This window comes from Labrus mixtus, chromosome 4, assembly GCF_963584025.1.
Source record: "Labrus mixtus chromosome 4, fLabMix1.1, whole genome shotgun sequence".
NCBI lineage: Eukaryota > Metazoa > Chordata > Actinopteri > Labriformes > Labridae > Labrus > Labrus mixtus.
Window position 1 is genome coordinate 17,916,102 of NC_083615.1, and position 26,392 is coordinate 17,942,493.

The 26,392-nt window shown below is 43.8% G+C and overlaps 1 protein-coding gene across 1 annotated transcript; it reads left to right on the top strand.

The window, feature by feature from the left end:
* Nucleotides 1-1,076: 1,076 nt before the first annotated feature.
* aass (aminoadipate-semialdehyde synthase) lies at nt 1,077-25,679 on the top strand. The gene is made up of 24 exons (XM_061037070.1): nt 1,077-1,198; nt 2,790-3,021; nt 3,118-3,294; nt 3,615-3,699; nt 4,272-4,339; nt 5,579-5,725; nt 5,820-5,898; nt 6,767-6,894; nt 7,482-7,630; nt 8,187-8,309; nt 8,956-9,067; nt 9,275-9,334; nt 9,496-9,563; nt 14,181-14,302; nt 14,441-14,570; nt 15,473-15,583; nt 17,017-17,125; nt 17,646-17,786; nt 17,910-18,077; nt 18,479-18,562; nt 20,034-20,149; nt 21,627-21,715; nt 21,800-21,976; nt 22,962-25,679. The coding sequence occupies exons 2-24, from the start codon at nt 2,803-2,805 to the stop codon at nt 23,078-23,080; spliced, it is 2,781 nt and encodes a 926-aa protein (XP_060893053.1). The 5' UTR covers nt 1,077-1,198; nt 2,790-2,802; the 3' UTR covers nt 23,081-25,679.
* Nucleotides 25,680-26,392: the final 713 nt, after the last annotated feature.

The following is a 26,392-nucleotide window of genomic DNA, read 5'->3' on the forward strand; positions in this document are numbered from 1 at the left end:
CACGGAAAGTTTGCCTTCAGAATAATGACTCACTCAGTAACGTTTTCATAGGTGGATAATAAGACACTGTACATTTCCTTTTATTACATTTATTTGTCTAATTAACGACCAGCATATATGTAGGTAGAAGAGTTTGAGTCAAGGGGCTTCACGGCAGAAATAATACTACACACTTTTTAATTTGAACAGGTTCGTAAGCACAGATAGAGAATTATATTAAAGAGGACATATTATTCCCCTTTTCTACCTTTTGAAATAGTCCCCTGTGGTCTAAATGAAACATCTGTGCGGTGCTTTGATCAAAATATAACATGAATGTAACATGGGGGCGGCAGTAGCTCAGTTTGTAGGGACTTGGGTTGGGAACCGGAGGGTTCAAGTCCCGGTGCGGACCAAATATGGAAGTTGGTCTGGTAGCTGGAGAGGTGCCAGATCACCTCCTGAGCACTGCCGAGGTGCCCTTGAGCAAGGCACCAAACCCCCTCCCCCCACCAGCTCAGGAGCGCCCGCTGTGGGCAGCTCCGTCACCCTGACATCTCTCCATTAGAGCATGTCCATAGGATCCTGTTTGTGCATGTGTATATTTCAGCCTGTGTTGCATGATTAACAGAGTGTAAAAACAGAATTTCCCCTTGCAGGGATCAATAAAGTAATCTTAATCTTAATGAATCAAGCACCAGAGGAGGTTTGTGACCCTGTATAAACCAGCTCTCTCTGAACGCTCTGTTTTGGTGTGTGTGTCTCTTTAAATGCAATTTCACATTTTTTGGGTCAGTAGACACTCAGGTTACCCAAATATATGTTCAACAACACTGTAAACGTGGATTTTTCAGAATATGTCCCCTTTAAAAATAATAAAACAAAAAACAGTTTTAACTTATTAAATGCTATGAAGCGAACAAGACTTTTTCTGTCACCTTTTTTGGACTTCAGGGGCTCCGTAGAATTCAATTATTCAATGATTAACAAAAACCACAGACTGTAAATATTCCCTCATGTAAGGTCAAGCAACAGAAAACTGAGAGGAAATCGTCGAAAGTGAGTTTTATTCTGAAATTCATCCCGGAAACGCATTACTCTGCCTCGTGGGTGTGTTTTACTGACGGTCCTCCTCCTGTGTGTGAAGTTGCAGCTCTTCTCACCTCTGTGTGACTCGTCGCCACATTTCTTCGTCAGGAGCTGAACCTGAGTCAAAAAGGTGAGCATGAACCAACCACGCGCAGCATGAAGCTCGATCACTGTATTGATTAATCGTTAAAGTGTGTGAAACTATTCGACTGACTGCAGAGTTGAAGACAGACCCAGGAACAGACCCATGAGGTTACAGAGGTTTAATCCACGAATGACAACACCAAACCCCGTTCACATTTTTACTGATTTTAAATCTGCGTTTACCGGATTCAACACTGACATTTAAAGATGTTGTTATTTACTGTGAGGTATTATTCTAAACATGTTCCTACTGCTGTTATAAATAATCATTGCTGCACATCTATAAGCAGAATGTGTTTTATCTGATCGTCTATGTTTACAGTCACAGCTCAATATTTTGATGGGATTTCTCTGTGAAGTCTGGCAAACACAGCAACTTCAAGTTTACTGTATCTGTACCACCTGTTGCTCCCAGACTAGTGTCGTCCGAACTTCAGATCCGGGACCCTTTCAAAGTGTGTGACATTAATCTGAAGGACCCTCAAGGAACAGTTTGACCATTTTGAAGGGCACACCTGCACTTTTCCTGCTGATAAATATATGGATGAGAAGATTGATACCCCTCATGTCTGTAGGTTTAATATGAGGCTACATCCAGCCTGTTGGTGTAGCTTAGCATAATGGCTGGAAACAGAGGGAAACTGCTAGCCTGGATCTGTCTAAAGCAGTGGTGTAGTGCAGGTATTTTTTAGTCTCCAGAGGGTCAACGCACTTCCAAATCCCCTCTCATTCACATCATTGATTGACTGACCATATTCAATAGTATGCTGCATTATTTTTTTGACCTAGGATGGTGAAGGGATGACCCTCCCTAGTCCCTACTCTGTCTCTGATTGGCTGATACAGACTGACTAAATATGCAAGAGTAGAGGCCTTCAAAGCTTTATCCAAAGGCAACTGGACTAGTTGAAGATCTTGAATACCAGAGGTCTTGAGGGGGGGGGGGCCTACCAACGTTCAGCAAGGGCAACGTGAATGAGTGCTGTCAGATATGGCCCCCTTAGGGAGGTTTCCTACTGTCATTGCAAAATGTGCACATTTTAGGCCGCTGCTTTGGGGGCCCCCTACTGGTCTGGGGCTCCAAGCGGTTGCCTGCCTTCCCTGTTGACAAGCAGCGCCTCTGCGTGTTCCTCTTCTCATGTAAACATTAAGTCCTGATGAACAGAAATCCGTCACTAAACTTTCGTTGACATTAACATACGTCCAGTGCTCTGTCCCAGAGCTGCACCCTGAATGGTTGTGTGTCTGCGTTGTTCAGTCATTCTCATGTCTAAAAGTTGATTTTTGAGTTCTCAGGCACTGAATAAAAGTGCTTCCTGTCATGTTACCACCTGTTTGTCAGCAGCTCTCTCCCAGCAGCACACCTGACCAAAGTCTGACCTCCAGTCGAACTTTGTCATCAGCGACAAAGTACAAATTTACCTTCTTATTTACATGAATCTATCAGAGACATTAGAAATTTTTTTTTTTGATTTTAAGTAGCAGTTTGTGTCCCTGACTGAATGCCCGATCCCCCATGTTTGCTAAAACGTGGCGTTTTCAAGCAGTGTGTGGCTCCGTGTCTTTGTCCTGAGCAGGGGGGGTGCAGCCATGTTCAGACTCCTCATTCGCCAAGGCAAGAGGGCGCCGAGCTGCCTCAATGGCCAGCGGCGATATGAGCACCACAAGGCCGTCATTGCCATCCGCAGAGAGGACGTCAACCCCTGGGAGAGGAGGGCGCCGCTCGCCCCGCGCCACGTCAAAGAGCTGACCAACGCCGGCGTCAAAGTCCTGGTGCAACCGTCCAACCGCAGAGCCATCCACGAGAAGGTGCGGCGCTCGACCATGACACTGAAGAGAAACATTTAAAACGTGTTGAGGCTTTCATTCTACCGGCCGTCTGATTCAGCCTGTGTTTGTTTTCAGTACTACATGAGGGCGGGCGCCGTCATTCAGGAGGATATTTCCGAGGCGTCTCTGATCATCGGGGTCAAGCGCCCGCCGGAGGAGAAGGTCATTCCCAGGAAGACGTACGCGTTCTTCTCCCACACCATCAAAGCTCAGGAGGCCAACATGGGGCTGCTGGAGGACCTGCTGAAGAAGGTGAGAGACTTTAAGATCCCCAAAACCGGACACTGGGACCAGTTCTGTCCCCATACCGGAATCTTAAACCAGTAAAAATCTAAATGCCCATACCTGTTTCCATACCACAGAAGCAAAAATACAATCCTAGGCATCAGATATTTCTTGATTTTAGTGACCTAAACTTTTAGGCAAACGCCTGCAAACGGTCTGAATTGAACTAATTTGCAACGTTTCAAAATCACAAGTCGATGTACCGATATTGAAGCGTTGCCAGAGTTGGATGATTCTCTTTGTTTTTGTCTTTCCTTCCAATAACGTTCCCAAAATCTCTCCCTCAGGAGGTTCGTCTGATCGACTACGAGAAGATGGTCGATGCTAACGGCTATCGGATCGTAGCGTTCGGTCAGTGGGCCGGAGTTGCAGGTATGTCAACCTCCTCCAGAACAAACAAACCAAAAATTTGCCTCAGACAGTCGGTCGTTTCTGGGACTTGTGTCAACATGACAACAAACCGCAGCAACAAACTTTAGCGTCGACGTTGCTGACATGTGCAAACACAGCGCAGGCGTGCTCAACTCCAAAACTCAGCCTGAGGCTTTCATCAGAGAACAATGTGGCCGTGACGTGACCCACTTAAACCCGGGAATGACTCAGTGGCTTCATATTGATGTCCCAATCTGAGCGAGGAAGCATGGCACAACAGCAGCTCCTCATACACACACACACACACACACACACACACACACACACACACACACACACACACACACACACACACACACACACACACACAGCGCTGTGCTCACCTGCTGGCTCAGCTGATCCTGTCTCGCCTCTGTTACGGTACAGAGGGAGGATCACTTTGACCCCCCCCCCCACCCATTACGCCTCCGAGACATTCAGATTGAAGGACAGATGTCACAGGGGTGTAAATATCTCACCTTGAAACGCAGTCTGAATAGGGATTTGATCAAGATTTCTTTTTGTTTTTGTAGGAATGATCAACATCTTACACGGACTGGGGCTGCGCTTCCTGGCTCTGGGACACCACACTCCCTTCATGGTAAGAGACTCGTCTTTGTAAGATCGATCCCAAAGAGAAAACATCTTTGTGACCTTAATAATCCATCACGCAGACAGATTCGGATCCTGCTGTTTCTAAACTGAGTCGCTCATTTTCAATATTTTGGGGTCTAAAGTTGAATATTTGCTACAGTAGATTGTTTCAGTCAGCAGCTGCAAATAAATGAAATCGTTTGGCGCCTCATCAAAGTGAATCCACTAGACGTTAATGTGTTTTTGCCCCTGACAGGCTCAGGTTGTTATTCTCAGAGTCTGACAACATTACTGAAAGCATCCCGACAGAGATGAACGCTTGCCTGTTTTTCAATTTTCGGCCTCGACTTTTGGCTCTGGTTGAGAGTCGGCTTTTATTCCTTTCATCTCTTCCTCTACGTCTAAACACCTTTATCATGTTTGAAGTTCAGCGCCTCGGTAAAGTATGAGCAGTGTTAGCAGTAACCGCTAAGTTTGATAAGAAGACGGGAGTTAGAGGTCAGCTGGAGCATCGTTCACTAAATGTGTGACATGGTTACAAAATATTTGTTTACCACAAAATATCACAAACAGGAGGCGAGCCGCTCGTGTCTTCTTTATGGTCATTTGTAAAAAAAAAGAGTCTGGTGGCAGTTAAAACAGCACCGGCTTAAAAAAAAAACATCTTAGACCCTGTGTCCTCCAAGTGTTTTTTCCAGGCAGAAAAGCACTAAGACACTAAGTGCTGCACATCCGTCCTGTTGCTATGACAACAGTCTGTTGACAACGGCCGCTGTATGACCGACACCGCCCTGTTTGTTTTTACTGCATGTTTGATATTTCATATTGTTTATTTCCCGATCAGACACGGAGCGAGGACGATGTGGGTACAAGACATGATATGTTAGCGGGAAAACTACGGGGAGTATCAAACATTTGGAAAAGAGCGCCGGGGACGTCAACAGTGCCTTTCTGAAAAGTTGAAAGATTTTCAACTTGAGCGCTCGGAGCAGCCGCACAAAAAAGGCGGAGTGCTCGGGGAAAAAAAGACGCTGCGCTTTTTCTCCAGGCGGCCGCTCTCTGCTGAGAACGCTCTCTACTGTCACTTTGTAACGTTGTCAGACACTTAGAATAACGACCTGATTCTGTCTGTGATCTAAACGAGAACGTTTACAGCCCGCTGCTCTGTGGCTGCTGCATGAAACAATGAACAACCTTGTTGTATTAATCTACGTCATCACTTCCTGTCTCTCTTTGCTGTTATCAGCACATCGGCATGGCTCACAACTACAGGAACGTCAGCCAGGCCATCCATGCAGTGAGGGATTGTGGGTACGAGATCTCCATGGGGCTCATGCCTAAATCTATCGGGCCCGTGACGTTTTGTTTCACTGGCACCGGAAACGTCTCCAAGGTACCGCAACTGTTAAAATACATTTCAGAAATCAAGAGCACACCGAGGGATTCTGGGAGTTGTAGTTCTTAATGCCCGTCTCTTCTTCCTGCAGGGAGCCCAAGACATCATCAACGAGCTTCCTGTCGAGTACGTTGAGCCTCACGAGCTCAAAGACGTCTCTGAGACTGGAGGTCTGGAATCCCCCGAGCTTGTCTGTGTGCTTCATGTCATGTCTGTGCGTCATGTTCAGTGCTGTGATGTTTACTCAAAGAAGAGATGCAGAGCTTCAGTCACATCACAAAAGAGCAGCGCCCCTTTAAATTATTAACTTACTTTAATTTTCTTAGTGCTTTCTAAAGATCTCCACTTGTTTTCCTCGTACCCCAGACATGCAAAAGCACCAAACAAACAGAGAAATAGTCCAAACTTAGCTCATTACTGTGAGATACGGTATTTCATGATCTGTGAGCGCACTAAATGTTTAATTGTCGCCCGAAAAATTAAAACAATGTGCGCAGATCGCCCAGTGTTAAGGTAGCTTGTCATGTTTTTTATATTCTCTTACCTTTGTTATCTTACCTTTCATGCTGTGTTTTTGAAGATCTTTTGCATTATGGGTAATGTGCAATATGTTTTCTGTTGATTTTTATTCATTGATTTGAGTGAAAGCAGCTTAATGTTTGACAGAAAAACGACTGAATGAACCTTTATCACAGGAAAACCAGCGCTCTTATCTCAAGCTAGCAAAATAAAAAAAATAAAAAATCTGGTGTATAGGACGCACTTTTAATACCTGTTTTTTTCATCTAAAGAGTCAGCTGCGCCCTGAATACCGTTGTGACCATTATACTAGTGTTAATATATAAAAAAAACTCACATATAAAAGCAAACTCAATTTGGATTTTTAGTCTTCAGGTCAACATGCTAATGTTAGCTTTTAGCTCTAAGCTGCTCTCGGGTGCTGCATTACTGCGCCTTTAATCTGATGTAAATGTTCTCTCAGTTAAAAGAGGCTTTTACTGATGTATCATTAAGAGCATGTTGTTGTTTTCTTGATAGACATGACCAAAGTGTACGCCACCGTCCTGAGCCGACACCACCACCTGATGAGGAAGAGCGACAGCATTTACGACCCCCTGGAGTACGAGAACCACCCGGAGCTGTACACTTCACACTTCAGGACCAGCGTGAGTCTGCTCGCTTTTACTCCTACTCCACCGCCAACACCACCAAACCCTTCACTAGCCCCCCCCCCCCTCAATAACTGCACCTCCCACCTGCTCCTGTCCATCACTCAGAGGCCTCGTCCTCTATTTCTATCCACACACTTGCTGGTTGGAGAGGCGGTTTCAAAACTTGTGCAACAAACTGATCGCTTTAAAACTTTGTGGTGACTTGAAGGCTGCAAAGGAAAAGTCAAAAGATTGTGAAAATAACAAAGAAATAATCTAACCCTGACATTTAAAAAGCAGAAACCTGACAGTTTTTGACTTTTACCCATGAAAAACATGACAGAATAATTGATCAAATGGTGTGATTTCTATCAGCTGATTTTGAACGAGTTATAGAACGTCTCTTGGCTGCTGGTGTTGATTTTGGAAGCCCAGAAGTGATGACTGAGCAGCTTAACTTTTGTTTAAGTCTGTATTTTATTTTGAAGGATAAAGCTTCTGACTGTCCCTTTAAGGACATGAACAATGCTTCCTGGCTGTAACTGTAAAAAGCGCTCTCAATGGATTAAAACTGATAACATGTTGCATCATACTGTCCACAGGTGGCGCCGTACACAACCTGTCTGATCAACGGGATTTACTGGGACCCCCACACGCCCCGACTCCTAAGGCGAACGGACGCCCAGAGGCTGATGAGACCGCCAAAAGTTCCGCCTGCCGCCACCGAGGGGTCGCCTGTGCTGCCTCACAAGTACGAACATCATCAGATTGAATCCTACCAAACAGAGAGATCTGTTTTTTCTGGTTTTCTGGTTTATAAGACGCACTTTTAATATACCTATTTTTGATTAAAAAAAAAGGAAACCCTGGAGCTTCCAGAGTACCAGTTTAAAAAGCATCATTATGGCGAGTGCAGCTGCCACAGTCAGTTCATTTAGAGACTGAAGGTACCACCAGTATGTGGGGAACGCTGTTAATATAATTATTTTTCAATGCATTAAGATTTATTTTAAACAGAACTAAAGGGCTTCGACCAACGCAGGAAACATGCTCATTGTTATATTTTCTTTGAAGTATTGTTGGTTAATAGATGTTATGATAACTTCTTTCCTTTAACAACCTTTCAGTCAAACTCAAAGGGTTAATCCTGACTCCCTTGGTGACTTAACTGAGTGTGTAGCGGTGCAGTGTGTTCCCCGCTGAACGCCCACAGAGGTCACGCGTTTATCTCGTCAGGTTATCGGCCATGTTTGCGTTCAGTCTGTCGCTCGGCCCTCTCTCACACCTACTCGCCTCTCTTCTCACAGACTGTTGGCCATCTGTGACATCTCCGCTGACACCGGGGGCTCCATCGAGTTCATGATCGAGTGCACCACCATCGACAAGCCTTTCTGTATGTACGACGCCGACCAGCACATAGATCACGACAGGTACTCGGCAAACACTCTCACCCTGCACCACCATCATGTTCCTTCATCTGTTGATTAAAAGTGTTGATGGAGGTCATTTACCTCCTAGAATAACAGAAACAAGATGTGTATGTGCAAATATAAAGGTCACCTCATTTGTTTCCAAATATCGAGGACGGTCACAGACAAAATGCTTCAAAGCTGCAGTCAGACCGGAGGACGAGCAGCTGTTCCAGCTTATCTCTTTTATTTGTCCAATCATTAAAACTGAGCGTAGGTCACGGGGTCAGTTTTTGATAACAGCTGATCTCATGCAACCACCTCATCAGCTGATGGCCAGCTGATTTGCTTCAAAGCATCCTATTGGCTAATCACACTCATGCTGCTTTATTTAAGCAGCTCTAGTCTACCTACTCTTTGCTGCTGCTCCTTTTATGCTGTTCTTACTTAATCAATGTGATGATGTTGTCATTGACGCCTGCTACTGTTTGGGCTTTTTGCTTTCCTTGTTTAGACAGGAAGGGCAGGAATGTGTGCACTTCCTGCCTAATAAGACATAACATTGAGGGGCAGCGAGATCCCAGAGCAGAGCTGTACTGCCAAATGTTAATAATTACAAATAAAGTATTTCTCTTGACAAAATGGTTTTGTGTTTGTGTGTCTGTAGCGTGGAGGGAAACGGGATCCTCATGTGCTCCATCGATAACCTTCCTGCTCAGCTGCCCATTGAAGCCACAGAGTACTTTGGAGACCGGCTCTTCCCCTACATCTGGGAGATGGTAAGAGGTCTGGGTCTGAGGTGAGGTGAGGACAGCAGGGGGCGTTACTGCTGGGTTTAGAGCTGCTGCTCTCTGCTGGTGTCAGACGTGCTGGTTGGGTTTGCTTTGGGAGAGCGCTGTTTAGCTGGTTTAACACAGTGAACTGCACAGACGGGACTTGTTTCTGCATGTCTGTCAATTTTTAATAAGTGTTTGTGGCATTCTCAGCTGCCTTCAGACGCCACCAGATCGCTGGATGAGGAGGACTTCAGCCCGCAAGTCAGAGACGTAAGTCAAAGAACCCTCAGAGCACAGGAGGCTGCAGGGGAAGGTTTCTGTTCTTTGTAGATCTGAAACGTTTGACTTTATATATTATTGATATGTCTGCAGGTAATGAATCCCTTTTAAAACACGTGCTGCATCTTCTTCTTGTCTTTTTATCCTAAAAGGCCGTCATCACTTCGAACGGAGTCCTCACCCCGAAGTTTGAATACATCGAGAAACTCCGAGAAAGAATGTAAGTCTTACTTCAGACTCAAACTTTGAGCTCGTTAGTGTGTCTTTTATTTTGGTGTGTTGTCTTTCTTAGGGCTGTCAGCGTTAATAAGTCAATTATTTCTAATCGCGTTATTTTGTCCCTTTCGGCGCACCATAGTTATGTGACGAGTCCAGAGTCATATCCACCTTATGACATCAAACATTGACCTTTGTTACCGTTCCTATCAGCTGTTTGACGTCAGTTTGGGATCCAAAACCACTTCCTGTTTCTGTGCTTAACTTCATGTTCTAACCCTCAGTTAGTTACCTCTTTTATTTCAAAATAAAAGCAGATTTTAATCTCAAGAGGAAGTAACGTACTGGGCCACACACTAGATGACACACAATTTGCCCCTCCCCCCACTGACGGCACACAATCAGGGTCTTGATCCACGGTTTGTCCTGTCCGACTTTTGTCCAAAGACTCATATTCCATGTTGGACTGCCTCCAACAGATAACCTGAAGCAGCCAATGAGAGCGAGCCGACTTGGATGACAACTCACCCTCAGCTTGCGTTGCAAATTAAAAAAACTCAGCACAAAACATCTTCTCAGCCGGGATCCCATCCGTACTGTTTTTCTGTTTCTGTTTTTTTCGCTGCGAAACAGAAAAACAGCAGGACAGCCAGCTGATGATGTCGATCGTACTCCATATTTGTTTTTTCTTCTGAAGTCACGTTTGATCTTGCGAGATCTCGTGTCTGTGCTATCTTACTACAAACAGCAGGTGTATGGTCAAGCGGTCCGGCCAGGTCGTCTAGTGTGAGCGCTCGGAGGATTATAATATTAATAATCTGTCAGAACTGTGGTCATGTCTGTTGTCTCCGACGTTGTTAAAATCTGTTACGATTTGTGTGTAGCCAACTTAAGACTGCACAAAAATACAAAATAAAAGCTCCCAATTTTCTTTTTATAAATGCAAAATAACGGAATTTCAAACGTGATTAACTCTGGAATATCAACGTTTAATAACTGTACTCGTTGGACAGCCCTAATTTAAATTCATCATGTGTAGCTTAGCTTGTAGCTTGATAAAAACGATTGGTAAAAATGTATTTTGAAAACTTGTTCCACTCGAGTTAATGCACCCAATCTGTGGATGAAATGTCTAAAAGATTGCGAGAGAGGTAACGTTTGTGTTCTGTTTGAGTTCTAATGTAGCTAACCTGTGCTAACCTAGCATCTGTATAACTTATAATAATAGCATCTTAGCTAAAAGCTGTAAATATTTGTGCTCTAGTCTCCTGCTCTCCTTGCTAACTCGTCCTTTTTCAGCTTCACAGCTTGTGGTGTTTTAGTCTCAGTGCTGTAACCTAACCATTACCTGTGGTTGTTCCTGCACAGTGCTGCCTTCTGCTGTCTGCTCTGCCAACCTGCCTCTGCATTAACACCTTGCATGGTTAGCGTGCTAATAAGCCACAGCTGCTAGCCAACGTCAGACGCTGGACCCTCGGGTGTCGAGGGGTAGAGACACCTTTTTTTCTCTCTCTTTTCACCAAACCCGCCGTCACCTCCTCTACGTCATATCACTCTGTCATATCTCACCTTTCTGTGTGTGTATCATCGACCTTTATCAGAGTCACAGGAGCCGATCGTTACCAGCGTTATATCTCTTTAGCCGGGCTTAAAACAAAGACTGGAAGTGGTAGGAACCTGCTAGCCTCCCTTCATATAAAAAGAAAAGTAAAGCCACGTCCCATATTTTCACTTTCCAAATTAGTTGTGCTGTGTTTCAATAAATCAGTTGTTTCTTGCAGCTATTGGCCAGACGGCGCTTTCTACTGACAGAAACATAAATACTGTGGATCCAAAAAGTAGCCACTTTCCCCAACTATCGATTTTGGTTACCTAGCAACTTGCGCCAATGATTTGTCCGGTGCTCGCTCCCCTCTTGCTCTGCGCCCGGACCCTGCAGCAAGCGCAGAGCACACTGCATCCTATCTGAAAGCCTCTTATTGTTCCAATTAAGTAAAGCCTCACAACATAGGGCTTTCACACTTGCTGAAAAACTGAAAAACTCCTGATATTTCCCAGAGCACACTGAAGTCGGAAAGAACGACTTCACAATTCGGAAACTGGGACCATCCGAGGAGCAACTGAATGCAGCGTATATGTCAGCCCTGTGATTGACTGGGTCAAGGGTGTAACCCCGCCTCTCACCCAATGACAGCTTGGATCGGCCGCACTGCAACCCCGTACGGGATAAGACCCCAACGTTTTCGATATACATTAAATTTGACTCATTAGCGTTTTTCGCAAACAGTCACATTTTTCTCTCGGACATCCCTCTAAGTTTCTCCTCCAGCCTCTTAGTATTTTTTCTGCAGCAAGTAGTCCAAGTGAGCTGATGTGAGAACACAGCAGGATATTCTCCGGATAATTCACCTCAAGCCAATAGAAGGGGGAGTGACGTTTCTATACTGTGTCTGCACGCCACCTCTACGACCTCCGTCGAGTAATTCAATGGCTGCATTATGTTTTCTGTTCTCCAGTATGTTCTTCTCCGCTCATCTCAATGAATATTTACTCTATGGCTAAGACAGGCAATGATTATCTCCTGTGACTTTGAAAACAAACAATCCATCTGCATGTTCATCTGTAAAATCCTCCTCAGCGTGTCGTTCCTTTTTAACCTTTTTGAATCAGCTTTGATTTCATTTCTCCGTCTGATATTCTATCTGACACATTTCCTCCTTTAAAAGCCTCACAGCTTCTCTCCGGCTTCGGTCGACGCTGCTCTTCAAAGATTTGAACGAGCTCTCTGACTTCATGATGTTTGTTTTTCTTTAGCTGATTGATATTCAGCCTCCGTGCACCATGACTCTGTGAACAGCTGATTTCAGCCTCGTCGTCCGCCCCTCTCACAGAGACCTGGCTCATATTTAGGCCATCTTTAAGACCTGATGAGTTTTCTCCCTAAGTATCATTTTTCCAGACAAGCCATGCCTCCAAATCTTAATCCTTCTGATTGAGTTTGGCTCCTTTAAGATATGTAAACTCGGGGAGAAATCCTCCTGAGGGAACGTCTCTCTTTTTTTTTTTTTTTTAATTAAGGAGACGAGGCCCCGGCGCCCGCTCCGACCTCCAGTCGCTCTCGTGCATGTGCGCGGTGTCGCATCCAATTAGGGCAAAGCTAACGAGTCCATGGCTCTGGCTCGTGGGGGATTTGAGGCCCGCGGGTGCTTGGTGGTTGGTCGTATTGATGCCACAGGTCACCGGGGGCGAGGCCTCTATTATGGTGTTATTGTTGTTATGATAATCCAGCATCTCTAACTGACTCCAGTTTGTTCTGAGAAGGCCTCTCGGATTAATTAAGAGGCGTGAGAGTGTGAGGCCGCGTGGTACAGTGGACTCACACGGGTTACAGGGTTACGTTCAGCCTCTTTGAAAGTGATAAATCCATCTTTTCAGCGATTTGATTGATGGAATATTTCATGTAAGTAAAGTTCACACACGTATTCTTTATGAAGGTCGGCTCGTTATGTAGAGAATTTAATATCAAGGTACTGAGGGTATCAGCGGTTGAATATTTGAATAAATGAAAGCCATCATCTCAGTGATAAGAAGGTTAATGGTATTTTAAAATAATTAAGAGATGGACCGATTCCGAGTGTTTTTATAACTTCTTCTTAACTCTGTGTGTCTGTTTTTCAGACAAGCTTTGTGATTGGATGAATTTAAACTCTTGTCAGCATGTCGCTGATCATTCTCAGTGACGATGTCAGACTCTCTCTCACCGCCGACTTTCTCTTTCACTTTTCACCGTGAAAATCAGTCCGAGTTTGTCCAACGGGAGACTTCTTCTCCTGCCCGATGAAAACCCTCTCCTCTGAATCAGTTTGTTTGTTCACAAGAACGACAAACTTCAAACTGATGCAACACAGAAACACATCTGCTGTGACACGTTATTTACACATGAGCCCACGTTTGCCAACAGGGACGATACATGCATGAAAATATAAATTCCACCTGTGATTATCTGGTAAGTAATTAAAAAAGGGGGAAATGATCATGTTAGTGTTTTATATTTATTATTTTGTTCTCCTCCCCATACTCCTCCTTCCTCCCTCGTCTCCTCATGGTTCAGTTCAGATCCTCAATCACATCAAAAGTGTCTGATCAGAGATTTCTTTGCCTACTCTGACTTATTACACATTTCACTGTCACAACATAGATGTTATACTCTGATCTGAGAAACACAGAGAAAAGCTGTTTATTGATTTATGAAACATAAACAAAGATATATGTGTGTGCAGTTTAATCAAAACAGTAAAAGATTCCTGCAGTGGGCGGGGGGAGACAGCTCTCTCTTAAACATTGTAGAAAGCTGTCTCTTCTACTGAGCTACTGATTCATCTCTACTCAGGCAGAAAGACTGGTTCCCATCCAATGATCAGATTAAAATGAGTTTTTTAGATTAAATCTTCTCAAAAATCATTAATGTCTTTCTGGTTTCTTAATTATTTTGCCAAATTTGAGGGTTTAAATCTCTGTCTGTTGGGTGGAAATGCAGTTGGATAGACTGCCCTTCATTTGTAATGTCATTTGTGTGTGTTTTATAATGGGGCTTTAAGTCGGTGTGTCTGACGTCCTTCAGGGAGAAAGCTCAGATCCTGAAGAAGGCAGGGATGAAACGCGTTCTGCTGCTGGGTTCAGGATATGTCTCAGGACCTGTGGTCGAGTATTTGACTCGAGACGAGAAGACCCAGGTCACTGTGGGTGAGTAAGCTCTACAAAATCATTCAGATGATATTTAAAACATGAAATGGGATTATTCACACTAGCTCAGGCTGTAACGGACACGATTGCGTCACAGGGGTGTAAACATGTGCTGTGTCTGTCTCTGGTCGTGTTTAGCGACTGTTCTACTGAAGCAGGCCGAAGAGCTGGCTGCAAAATATCCCAACACCATCCCCGTCACACTGGACGCCAGCAGCCAGGAGGGACACCTCGACTCTCTGGTCAAAGATCATGACTTGGTCATCAGGTAGTGTATGCTGTAAAACATGCTGAGAGATGGACGGGGAGAATCAACTTCCCCCCCATGTCGAGGTTTCCTTTATTTGTTTTCAGGGAAGGGTTGTTAAATCTATGACTTTTTAAATTTAACCCTGTAGTCACAGATTTGAAAAGTATTTAGATTTTTAGGCTTTTTAGTTGACTTTATTAGTACGCAATCATTTTCAGGCTTTTTAATCAGTTGGCCACACCCCCAAAAGTAGGCGGGGCCACAAGCCAATTATCAGCTATATTTGGCATCAGATTGGCCTCCAGTTTATCACCCAAATGGGGACTGTTAGGATGCTTTCTGCTTTGCATTCGCACATTGTCTTCCCCTGATGTCCATCTTTAATTGAGCCTCGTCCTAAAGAACTGTGTCACCATACTTCCCCAAGTACTGACAATGGTCTTGATCAGAGCAGCAGACCAGACTAGCATGAGTCAGCAGTTTTTATATTTGTCTCCACAGAGTTGAGGAAACATCTGCCTGTAAGGACGAGTACGAGTAAAATGATCAGGATGCTAATGATAGCCAGTCGAGGCATTTTCCTGTATGTGTTAGCAACAAGCTAACCAACTAAGCTATACATCCTCGTGCATCTGTGAGAAGTTGTGCCCACACTGGAGAACAGTGCAGCAGCTTCTTCTGTTTTCTTCATCGTAGTCCACAGAAATGTTATTTCTTACAATAGCTAAAGTCTGAAACCTTCCTACCTACCTTGTAAGGTCGTTACTTTCATTGGTTGACCAAAAAAAGTAGCTGTGTCGACATCTTGGACCGCCTTGCTCACCTCTACATCATACGACTGAGCTGAATCTACATCACCATTTACAATATGCAAAGTGCATTCACCTCTCCTAACCTGACCTCCTCCCTCTGCTCCCCAGCCTGCTGCCGTACTCATTTCACCCTCTCATCGCCAAACACTGCATCAACAGGAAGGTAAACATGGTGACAGCCAGCTACCTGAGTCCTGCCATGAAGGAGCTGCAGAGCAGGTGAGTCCACAACACGCAGAGATTAAACAAACAGGATATTTTCAGATGTTTCATCCCCAGTTATGAGCTAATTATTATTCAGGATCCAATATACAGGAGTGAATGTGTGCTCAGAGCGTGGACTTTAACCGAAGTAGGAAAACATCTCTCCAGCTGTTCGACTATTAAAGAGACAAAGTGTTGTGAATGGAGGTAGAAGTTGAAGATGGTATTAAGTGATTCAATTTGACTTTTTGTGGAAAAAAATTATAATTAGAAGATACTTAAAGGAGCAATATGTAACTCTGACTCCTAGTGTTTAAAATAGGTACTGCAGTCCAAATTTAAAACATTGTAGAGAGCTGTGTCCCCCCCTGGACACTGAAGCTTCAGTGTTTATCCAGCTCTGCATCGGTCTGTAAACCTTTCTGTGTTCTAACCTCTCTCCATTTTTCAAAAGCATCTCCAATATTGCTCCTAGTTTGAGCACGTTTCTGCTCGTGGAGCTTATTAGAAACATGCAGAGGCTTTTTAGGTCGGGTACAATCACTTCTATCTGAACCAGTTCTCTTGCCCGCTTCCATCGCTGCAACACCTGTTGGTTTGACCTGATAACTGCTCTCATATCTGGCAAACCGAGGGGCGTCCAAAACGGCAGTGTGGGGGTGCCTTAAAAATGCCTACCTTCTCTGGTCCAAACAAATCCAGAGCATTCAGGACCAGAATCTAAAGTTAGAAGGAGGACATACTGGCTACTCCTTTGTGCAAATGTGAGGGGAGCAGGGTTGGAGGTGTGTCGCTGGAAGATAGGGGAAGCTTCAGTATTGAGGAGGTGTGGCCAAAAAGGCTGTTTGTTTTGGTGCTCAAGGGCGATATCTACTGGATGAAAAAGTTGTACATTCTTCCTTTAAAATCAAGAATTATGTTGAACTTTCAGTATTAATGACTCAAAATCTGACCTTTATTCTTCACATGTTGTTGTTCCATTCAAACCCAAATTAAACTAAAGTCTTCCTCATCCCTTTATTTCTTATGTTTGAGCTTCTGTAGCAAACAGCCTTGAGTCAACAGGCACATCACAGATAATTATCCTCAGAAGTAAAATAAATCTAAAAGAATAAAATCCTGTAAAACAAGTTCAGTTGGTTTAAAATCTGTGTGGGGTTCATTGAAGTCAAACTAAATGTGTGTGTGTGTGTGTGTGTGTGTGTGTGTGTGTGTGTGTGTGTGTGTGTGTGTGTGTGTGTGTGTGTGTGTGTGTGTGTGTGTGTGTGTGTGTGTGTGTGTGTGTGTGTGTGTGTGTGTGTGTGTGTGTGTGTGTGTGTGTGTGTGTGTGTGTGTGTGTGTGTGTGTGTGTGTGTGTGTGTGTGTGTGTGTGTGTGTGTGTGTGTGTGTGTGTGTGTGTGTGTGTGTGTGTCTGTGTGTCTGTGTGTCTGTGTGTCTGTCTGTCTCAGTGCCGAGGAGGCTGGCATCACCATCGTGAACGAGATGGGATTGGACCCGGGGATCGACCACATGCTGGCCATGGAGTGTATCGACCAGGGCAAAGCAGACGGCTGCACGGTGAGTCAGCACTCACTCTCTCTCTGTGTGGGTGTGTGTGTGTGGGTGTGATAATGATGTTTGAAGACATACAGGCGGCACAGGTTTGAAGGTTTGAGGTCAGATTCAGGCGACACAGGAGCAGATGATTTTTTATTTTTACATTTCTCACACTTGATGATTTTTCTGTATCTGACTTTTCATTAGAAACTTGTTTTTTAACCAAGTTGAACAAAACAGGAGAAGTATTTCTTCCTGCAGCTTAGTAACAAGCACCTTCTGAGGTGTGTCAGAGTAATGTCACAGGCAGCGTTTCAATCATAGAAGCTCTAAAAATTACAAATAAATGACTTTAATTATCTTTAAGCGCTGGCTGTGTGCTCTGAAAAAGACGCTTTTTGAAAATTGACAAAAGACGCAGGCGCTCAGAAAAAAAAACGCGAGGTGGACATGGGGCCTAAGTCTTATTTATGATCAACCTTTGAGTTGCATATCCACTGAGTTGATTGACAGGAAGTGATTTGACCTTGTGAACCCTCAGGTGGAGTCGTATAGCTCGTTCTGCGGCGGTCTTCCTGCTCCTGAATGTTCCGACAATCCTCTTCGCTACAAGTTCAGCTGGAGTCCGTACGGCGTCCTCCTCAACACCATCAGCCCCGCCGTCTTCCTCCGAGACAACGAGGTACGGAGGCCCTAAAGGTTCAATACATGTTTTTTTTTCATGCAATTTCAATTTGTTCCTGTCCTGAGAGAATCTGTTTTTGTGTGTGTGTGTCTGTGTCTGTGTCTGTGTCTGTGTGTTCAGGTGGTGAGTATCCCGGCCGGCGGCTCTCTGATGGACTCCACCTTGTCGATGGATTTCCTTCCTGGATTCAACCTTGAGGGATTTCCAAACCGCGACAGCACCAAGTACGTTGAGTCGTACGGCATCGAGACGGCACACACACTGATCAGAGGAACGCTGCGCTTCAAGGTACAACACACACACACACAGAAACGAAGAAAAGTCTGCACACTAAATGTCCTTTAAAATTTGTCTTATCCGGGTAAAGCTGCAGCGCACAGATCAACAACAGCCGCACTTTAGCCTCTGCACATGGGATACATGTCATAACCACCACCACCACTATCCTGCACCCCATTAGTATGTTTAATAGTTTAGAATGTGCCACCTTGTATAAATGTGTAAGTTTGTGTTTTAAGTTGCATATATTTGCACACGAAAGTCAAAGACCTTTTTCTGTATTTGCATGTAAAACATGAAGCATGCAACTTATGTAAAGGAAATGTGGTGCTGCTAAATCCTGATTCCTTTCTGTATCTGTGTAGATAATGACTTCTGTGACTCACTGTAGCTCTCATTGTGCACCACAGGGCTTCTCAAAGGCCATGAGTGGGTTCGTCAAACTGGGTCTGATCAACAGCGAGCCCTGTCTGATCCAGCACCTCACACCTTGGGTAAGAACCTCCGTTGAGAGTGCATTCAGTGTAAAAAAACAAAACAAAAAAAAACTCATCCAAACTGATGCACACACGGTTGAAAGGCTGCCTTTTGATAGCTGCTTTTTCTCCTTTCCGCTCTTGCACCCAGTTTTTTATGAAATGAGCTGTTTTGCGGCTCTTCCACTTGACGCTTCTGACAGTGAAGTGAAGAGTCTTTTACTGTCAATAGCTGCTTGTCAACATCAAGGCTGCGGTGACCTAAGGCACTCTGTCACTGATGAGTTTACAGTGCATAATCTTTGTCCTCATCTTCTCGGGATGAAAGAAACACGCAGAGCTGCTGGTTCAAAGCGTGTTTATCACGAATCAAAGCACGATAAGCTTTTTTTTTTCTCCACTTCTCTACTTTTGAGTATGAAAACACTCAAATAAATCTTTTTTATTTAGAAAAACAGCCCGGAGAGAAATTCAGAGAATATTACCAAACGTGACTTAACTCCTCGAATGAAAAGAGGAGTAGGCGATTGTGAAGGAGTTGAAGAAATAAGACCTTGTGCAAGTGCAAAACAGAAGCTTAAGGGTACATACTAGGAGCTAAACAGAAGCTTAAGGGTACATACTAGGAGCTAAACAGAAGCTTAAGGGTACATACTAGGAGCTAAACAGAAGCTTAAGGGTACATACTAGGAACTAATCAGAAGCTTAAGGGTACATACTAGGAGCTAAACAGAAGCTTAAGGGTACATACTAGGAGCTAAACAGAAGCTTAAGGGTACATACTAGGAGCTAAACAGAAGCTGAAGGGTACATACTTGGAGCTTAACCGAAGCTTAAGGGTACATACTAGGAACTAAATAGAAGCTTACAGGTACATACTAGGAACTAATCAGAAGCTTAAGGGTACATACTAGGAGCTAAACAGAAGCTTAAGGGTACATACTAGGAGCTAAACAGAAGCTTAAGGGTACATACTAGGAGCTAAACAGAAGCTTAAGGGTACATACTAGGAGCTAAATAGAAGCTTAAGGGGACATACTAGGAGCTAAATAGAAGCTTAAGGGTACATACTAGGAGCTAAATAGAAGCTGAAGGGGACATACTAGGAGCTAAACAGAAGCTGAAGGGTACATACTAGGAGCTAAATAGAAGCTTAAGGGTACATACTAGGAGCTAAATAGAAGCTTAAGGGTACATACTAGGAGCTAAACAGAAGCTTACGGGTACATACTAGGAGCTAAACAGAAGCTCAAGGGTACATACTAGGAGCTAAACAGAAGCTGAAGGGGACATACTAGGCTAGGATTTCTCAGTAGCTAAAGAGGTGCTAGCATACAGTCCAAATGCTAAACAGAAATATAAGGGCGTGTAGGAGCTAAAGAAGTTTTAGGGGACAATCTGGGAGACGGCATGTGAGAGCGTTTTGTACTGTGAGTGTTTCAGAAGTACGGAGGAACTAAAATAAGAAACTGATTTGTTTTCTCTACAGAAAGATCTCCTGTCTAAGCAGATGGGATTATCCTCCTCCATTTCCCAGGATGCATTTGAAGAAGCTGTTTACGAGCGCATCGGAAAGGACGAGTTTGCGATGGAAAACCTGCGATGGTGAGAGAGGAAAACACTGGAAAGTCATGAAGTACCTGTAAAGTCTGGTCACTTTTAATACCTGTTGTTTCATCTAAAAAGTCGGCTGCGTCCTTTACACCAGTGCGACGGATTTACCGGAATAAAATTCTGTGATGGTGAGAGTGCAGCCGCCACCGTGACACACTGCACGCCACCTGAAAATCAACTCCATTCATTGATGCTTGCAAGCTTTGGAGATACAAAGTGGCGCAGACCAGGCTGCCAGGGTTATGTTTTAAAACATATTTTCTCCCTCATTAGCTGAAAATCCTTAATTTAAAGGTGTTTAAACATGTGGAATTTTTACTCTGAAATATCTAAATTGATTAAAAAAATGGCGGATGCCGTGACAGACACGACATGTTTATCGTCTCCATGGAAACTCTAGAAGTTGCTGTACTGTTGCTGTATGTGCTGCTGTGATAAAAACGTCATGTAAGTTATACTCGGATACATTGGCTCGTCTGTAAACATATTCTCTTCCTCAGGTCGGTTTAACTCGGTCATCTTGACTATGGTCAACTCGGAGTATGTTTTCATCTGAGGTGGGAGTAGCACTCCCATGATTTCCCGCCAGCCTCGACGTCATCTTTTGTTATTGTTTTGATTGAGAGCCCCCGGTGGCAGAACTTAAATACTGCGCCTTTAAAGAAAACAGTGGCATATTGTTTGGTCAGTAAAGCTCTTTACATGCTGCACTGATTGAAAGACTCCTAAATTAAAGTCAACGAGTGACCAGTGGAGGTGGGCTGCACGACTCGTGGGGTCGCTTTTCTCTGAGAGACCCCTGAAAACAAACTGAGACTTAACTTCCAGATTTCACATTACCTAGAAAATGTGGACATAAAAGTCGAGTGCGTTACAAAAGCAGAGAGCAGGAAGTCTAGAAGTGAAGTAGAGGAAAAGAGGTATAAAGTTTTTTGGGTGGGTTGTAATGGTCTACAAGGACGAGGATGCTCCTCTTCTGCACACTTTTTCACTTTCCCTTTCCTAATGAGGACGCCTGAAGTGGTGTAGCGTGCACACTCTTCAAATGAAATCAACTTTTCCAAGTGTCTCTTCAGACCAAGGCTCCGCGCTGCCATTGTTCTCCCGCCGCTAGAGCCGAGGACAAGGAGGTTTCACGCTGGCATTGAAACGTAAATTCCTGCCGCGGTAAAAGTGAACCGTTGGAAACATTCCATTTGTGTCGTTAAAGAGAGTAAAAAGCCAACTTGCTCACAGCTCAAACTGAATGACTTGTTGTTCATTTAATCAATTCCCCAGCAAAGCAGAGACAAAAAAACAACTGCTCATCTGTTTAGAGGAAGCCAAGGATGCGGGGGCTGCCACTGCCGCAGCGCCGCCAGGGTGTTAAAGCAGAATCGCTTTCTTTCAAAGCTTTGAAAAAGGCTTTGTGAAGGTTAATCTATTCTAAGGATTTCTTTTTTTTGTCTGTGTGTGTGTGTGTGTTCAGGTTTGGGATGCTGAGTGATGAGTTTGTGCCTCGTGCTGACAACATCCTGGCTGCTCTTGCAAAACATCTGGAAGCCAAACTCTCCTTCAGTGAGCCAAAAAGCCTGATTAATAACCGAGAGCTAAAAGTCAAACTGGTGCATCAGTTAAGAACGATTTTTCTCCCGTGTGCAGATAAAGGAGAGCGTGACATGGTCATTCTGAGGAACGACGTCGGGCTCCGCCACCCGACCGGCGAGCTGGAGACCAAACACATCAGCCTGGTGGTGTACGGAGACCCCAAAGGCTTCTCTGCCATGGCCAAGACTGTAGGATACCCAGCAGCCATTGCTGCTCGCATGGTCCTTGAAGGTCAGTGAGATTCTGTCTAAAAGTCTTTGGAGAGAAAAATCTGAATTTTCTCTCCTAACATTCGATATGAACTATAAAGAAGTTGCTGTAAACGGTTTGAGAACTATTTGACTGATCTGTGGATCGAGACCAGTAGAACGTTTTTCATCACTTTTGGGTTCAGGTGTTTTTTAGTTGCCTGCCTTGCCTGTTGATACTTAATCGCAATTAATCACATTTTTAATGTCGTGTTTGAAATGCTATTATTTCGCATTTAAAAAATAAAAATTGCTAGGATTTTATTGTGAATTTTTGTACTGTCTTAAAGGTCACATATTCTCCTCTTCTTCAACCAGTTTAAATAAGTCTCAGAGCTCCTCAAAACATGTGTGTGAAGTTTCTTGTTGTAAATCCACTCTGATCCTGTATTTGATCATGTCTATAAACCCCTCTATTTCAGCCCTGCTCAGAACAGGCTGTTTCTTTGTCTGTACCTTTAAATGTAAATGAGCTGTGTCTGACCACGCCCCCTCTCTAGAAGGGCTTGGGTGTCTCTGGGCTTTCTCGCTCCATGTCCTATTGTTTACAGTGAGAAGGCAGACTCAGAGGGCAGAACAAACACCTAGCTGTGGGAGTGTCACCCACCTGGGGGAGGGGTTACTGCCCTTTGTGATGTCATGAAGGGAAAATCTCCAAACGGCCTGTTTGAGCAAACATTTTCTGAAAAGTGGAGCAGGCAAAAGATGGAGAGGATGGACTTTTCTCATCATTGGGGGGTTTGTAGACGGACTAGGGACACATTAGAGTTAGAGGAACATGGTGAAGTGGATTTTGCACAATATGTGACCTTTAAGACTGAGAGTACTTTACTTGCCGTGTGCTTTTATTGTGAAATAAAGTATATAGCTTCTGGTAGATGGAAGGTTAGGACTTTAACTTAAGCATAGAAACAGGAAGTGGTTAGGGATCTAGTTTAACCTTGGTGTGTGTGTCTTTCTCTCTGCAGGAGAAATCACTACAAAGGGACTTGTGTTACCGATGACTAAGGAGGTCTACGGCCCGGCGCTGGCCCGACTGAAGGAGGAAGGACTTCACTTTATGTCCAAGAGCAGCCTGCAGGAGTAGAGGGGAGCCTCGCGTGGGAGCAGATAATCACTTACAATCTCTCACACGCAAAAAGAAGCTATACTCCAATCCTATCGTCTGGCTTTTCTAGTTGATCTGAACTGGATCTTCTGACACACTGAGACTCACCTGTCTGAATGTTGTCCCTGTTTGAAATTTAACCTGCGCCCCCCCCCCCCCCCCCCCCACCCCCCTCCGGGTTCTGATCGAATGTAGAGTAGTTAATTTTTTAAGTAAATATGAGAAATATGTCAAAGCGTAACTGCAGGAAAAAGCCAAACAGGTCAAAAGGATGAATCCCTCAAAGTTATTTTAAGTCTATTTAAAGGAAGCGTGATGACAGGCGGCTGTGCAAAGATTATTCAGTAACTCCCTGTTTTTAAGTCTGAGGTCAAAAAGGTCAAAAAATGTGCAGCTGAAAGTTAAACTTTGAGTTTGGAAACCAAAATGTTTCCTCACGAGTGTAAACTGTATCAGAGAGAAGTTCATCTGTGAAAATGTCGACCCTCTTATTTACTCTCTTTGTAGTTTAAGGTCACTTAGAGTAGCATCCTCACCAAACCTGTATCTTAAACCTGACCACTGTGCGTGTGCGTGTGCGTGTGCGTGTGCGTGTGCGTGTGTTCTGTTATAAAGTCACAATGCCACCTACGGGTGTGACATGTGTACTACAGTTGTTTTTTGCAGATACATGTTCACGGCAGCTGTTATCAAAATGTTGTCGTCTGAACGCTGAACCTTTTAGAAAACGATAATGAAGAAAACGATCCCGTTTTCAGGAGATCGTTCTTGTGTAAGCGTCAGCCTCTGCAGCCTGTCGTTCCCCGCCACAATAAAGGCATAACAGACGACACATTTTTACATTAGCTAGCAGCTTCCTCTGCAGAACTGAAAAGTGGTCAAAGTCCATCATAAACTTTTTAGATGTATCGTATGTTTGTTTTTCTTTCTTGCCCTCAGAAGAATTAAACATGAATATTTGTTTTTGAGACGCTAAGGTTAGCTTGTCCTGTCAGGGTTGGACTCACAGTTTAAAAGCGTTACCAACTACTTCCTGTAGCTGTGATATAAGTGAAATCTCTTATGAGCTTCATGGGACATTTCTCTCATTGAGGGCAAGATTAGAACAAGACGATTCAAGTGAACTATTAACTAGGGATGCACGGACACATCGGTTCAACATCTGCTGATATCGGCCCTGTTGACAGACATCGGTAAATAATGTGGCATGTAGTGATGTCAGTAACAGATGTTTATTGCCGACATCTAGAACACTGAACTCCTGATTCAGAGACGAGGTTTGTTATTGGGCAGATGAAGTCACCTGTTGGACAAACGCTGAGTGGTTTTCATCGTCACACATGAGAGGAAATGTTGACCTTACACCAAAACAAGTCGGTATCTGCATCGGATTTCCCCAAACGGTGCATCTCTGCTATAACCATTTAAAAAATCTCCACTTTGCACACATTAGCATTATTTAACCTGCTGATTTTAATGTCAAAGCATTACAATCTAATTTGCTATTACATTTAATACAACAGTATATCCTTCAACACCATGATGCACCTTCCAAATTTCCATCATCATTGAAAAAAAAAAGTGCATTTGACCTCAAATCTTTAAAGGAAGAATGTGCAACATGTTACACATGAATATATCATAAATCCAGTCTATCCTGTGTAAATGTGTCTCTGAGTCATGACTGTCTACAATGAGTGAGACACTCGAGTCCCGCTGGCTGTGTTGTTGTCAGCGCCGTGTTTACATGGACGGGACGGCCGGCTCCTCCCCTTGAGTATAAAAGCTGTTTTAGTCAAGGACTAGAGAGAAGAAGAACATACTCACTGATTATTTGAATGTCTCGTAAATGTTTTTAGGTCATGGTTATTCTGTGTCTGTTTACATGCAATGTGAAGCTATGAGCTAACTAAAGAGCGCTAACATTAGCATGCTAACACAACAATGCAGGACACAGGTGGTTGCAGCTCGAGCCAAGGACATTTTTGTCCACCGCTTGTGCTAAACTCCTTTGTGTCAGTGGAGAGGGGTTGAAGGTGTGTCTCTGGAGGAGAGCGGAGGCTTCAGTATGGAGGAGGTGTGGCCAAACAGCAGCTTGTTTTGGTTTCATGCTGGTGCTCAAGGGCTCATCTACTGGATCAAAAAGTCACACTTTCTTCCTTTAATGATACGTGGGGTATTATCTGACGGTATAACAAAGAATATTTCAAATGTCTCTTCTTTTTAAGTATTTAGTGAAGAGTATTTATTGTCCGTCACCTGAGGGATATTTATTTTACTTTGGGGGGGGTGGAACCTTGTAAACGATGGTTTGTTGTATGCTTTAAAGGGGTGAAAATAAAGAAGACACAGAAAGAGTGTCTGAGAGTTATTTTACATGTACCTGAGATATATTTTTAAATATGATGTATAACGGTTATGTCTGTTAGGAGTGGGTCTGCAGAAAGTTTGAGTCAGAGGCAGATTGGTAACTCGTATCAAAGGTTTGACAGGTTCATATGAAGCTGTTAGCTCTGTCTTTAAAGGGAACAATGATCAACATTAACACAATGTGAGTCAAATAAAGGATGAATATAAACTCAGTGTTGTTTTGATTTAATATGAACACAGATTGTGTTTGTTTGAGTTCATGTGTCTGCTGTTCATGTGAGCAAAGCACACAGATTTTGTGAAAGCTTTATAATTTGTGCTTTTATAGAATGTACCAATGATGACATCATGAATAAAGACGCCTCTCGTGTTCTTTACCTTTTTAAACATGGCCGACAGAAAAGTGTAGTTGATTTTCAAGTGTTGCATTTTTTATGTACATTCAACTAGATTCTTCTCCTCTGTAGGAGGTTTTAAGGCACCCCCACACAGCCGTTTTGGACGCCCCTCTGTTTGCCAGATATGAGACCAGTTATCCGGTCAAACCAACAGGTGTTGCAGCGATGGAAGCGGGCAAGAGAAGTGGTTCAGATAGAAGTGATTGTACCCGACCTAAAAAGCCTCTGCATATTTCTAATAAGCTCCACGAGCAGAAACGTGCTCAAACTAGGATCAATATTGGAGATGCTTTTGAAAAATGGAGAGAGGTTAGAACACAGAAAGGTTTACAGACCGATGCAGAGCTGGATAAACACTGAAGCTTCAGTGTCCACCACATGGCAACCTGTGTGAGTATCAACTCTAGAGAGGAGGGGGTGGGGGGAGACAGCTTTCCATGTTTTAGAGAAAGATGTCTCCCCTGGTGAAACACTTGCCCCTGTGTCAGTGATTTAAAGTGATCCTGTTCTGGGATAGTTGTCT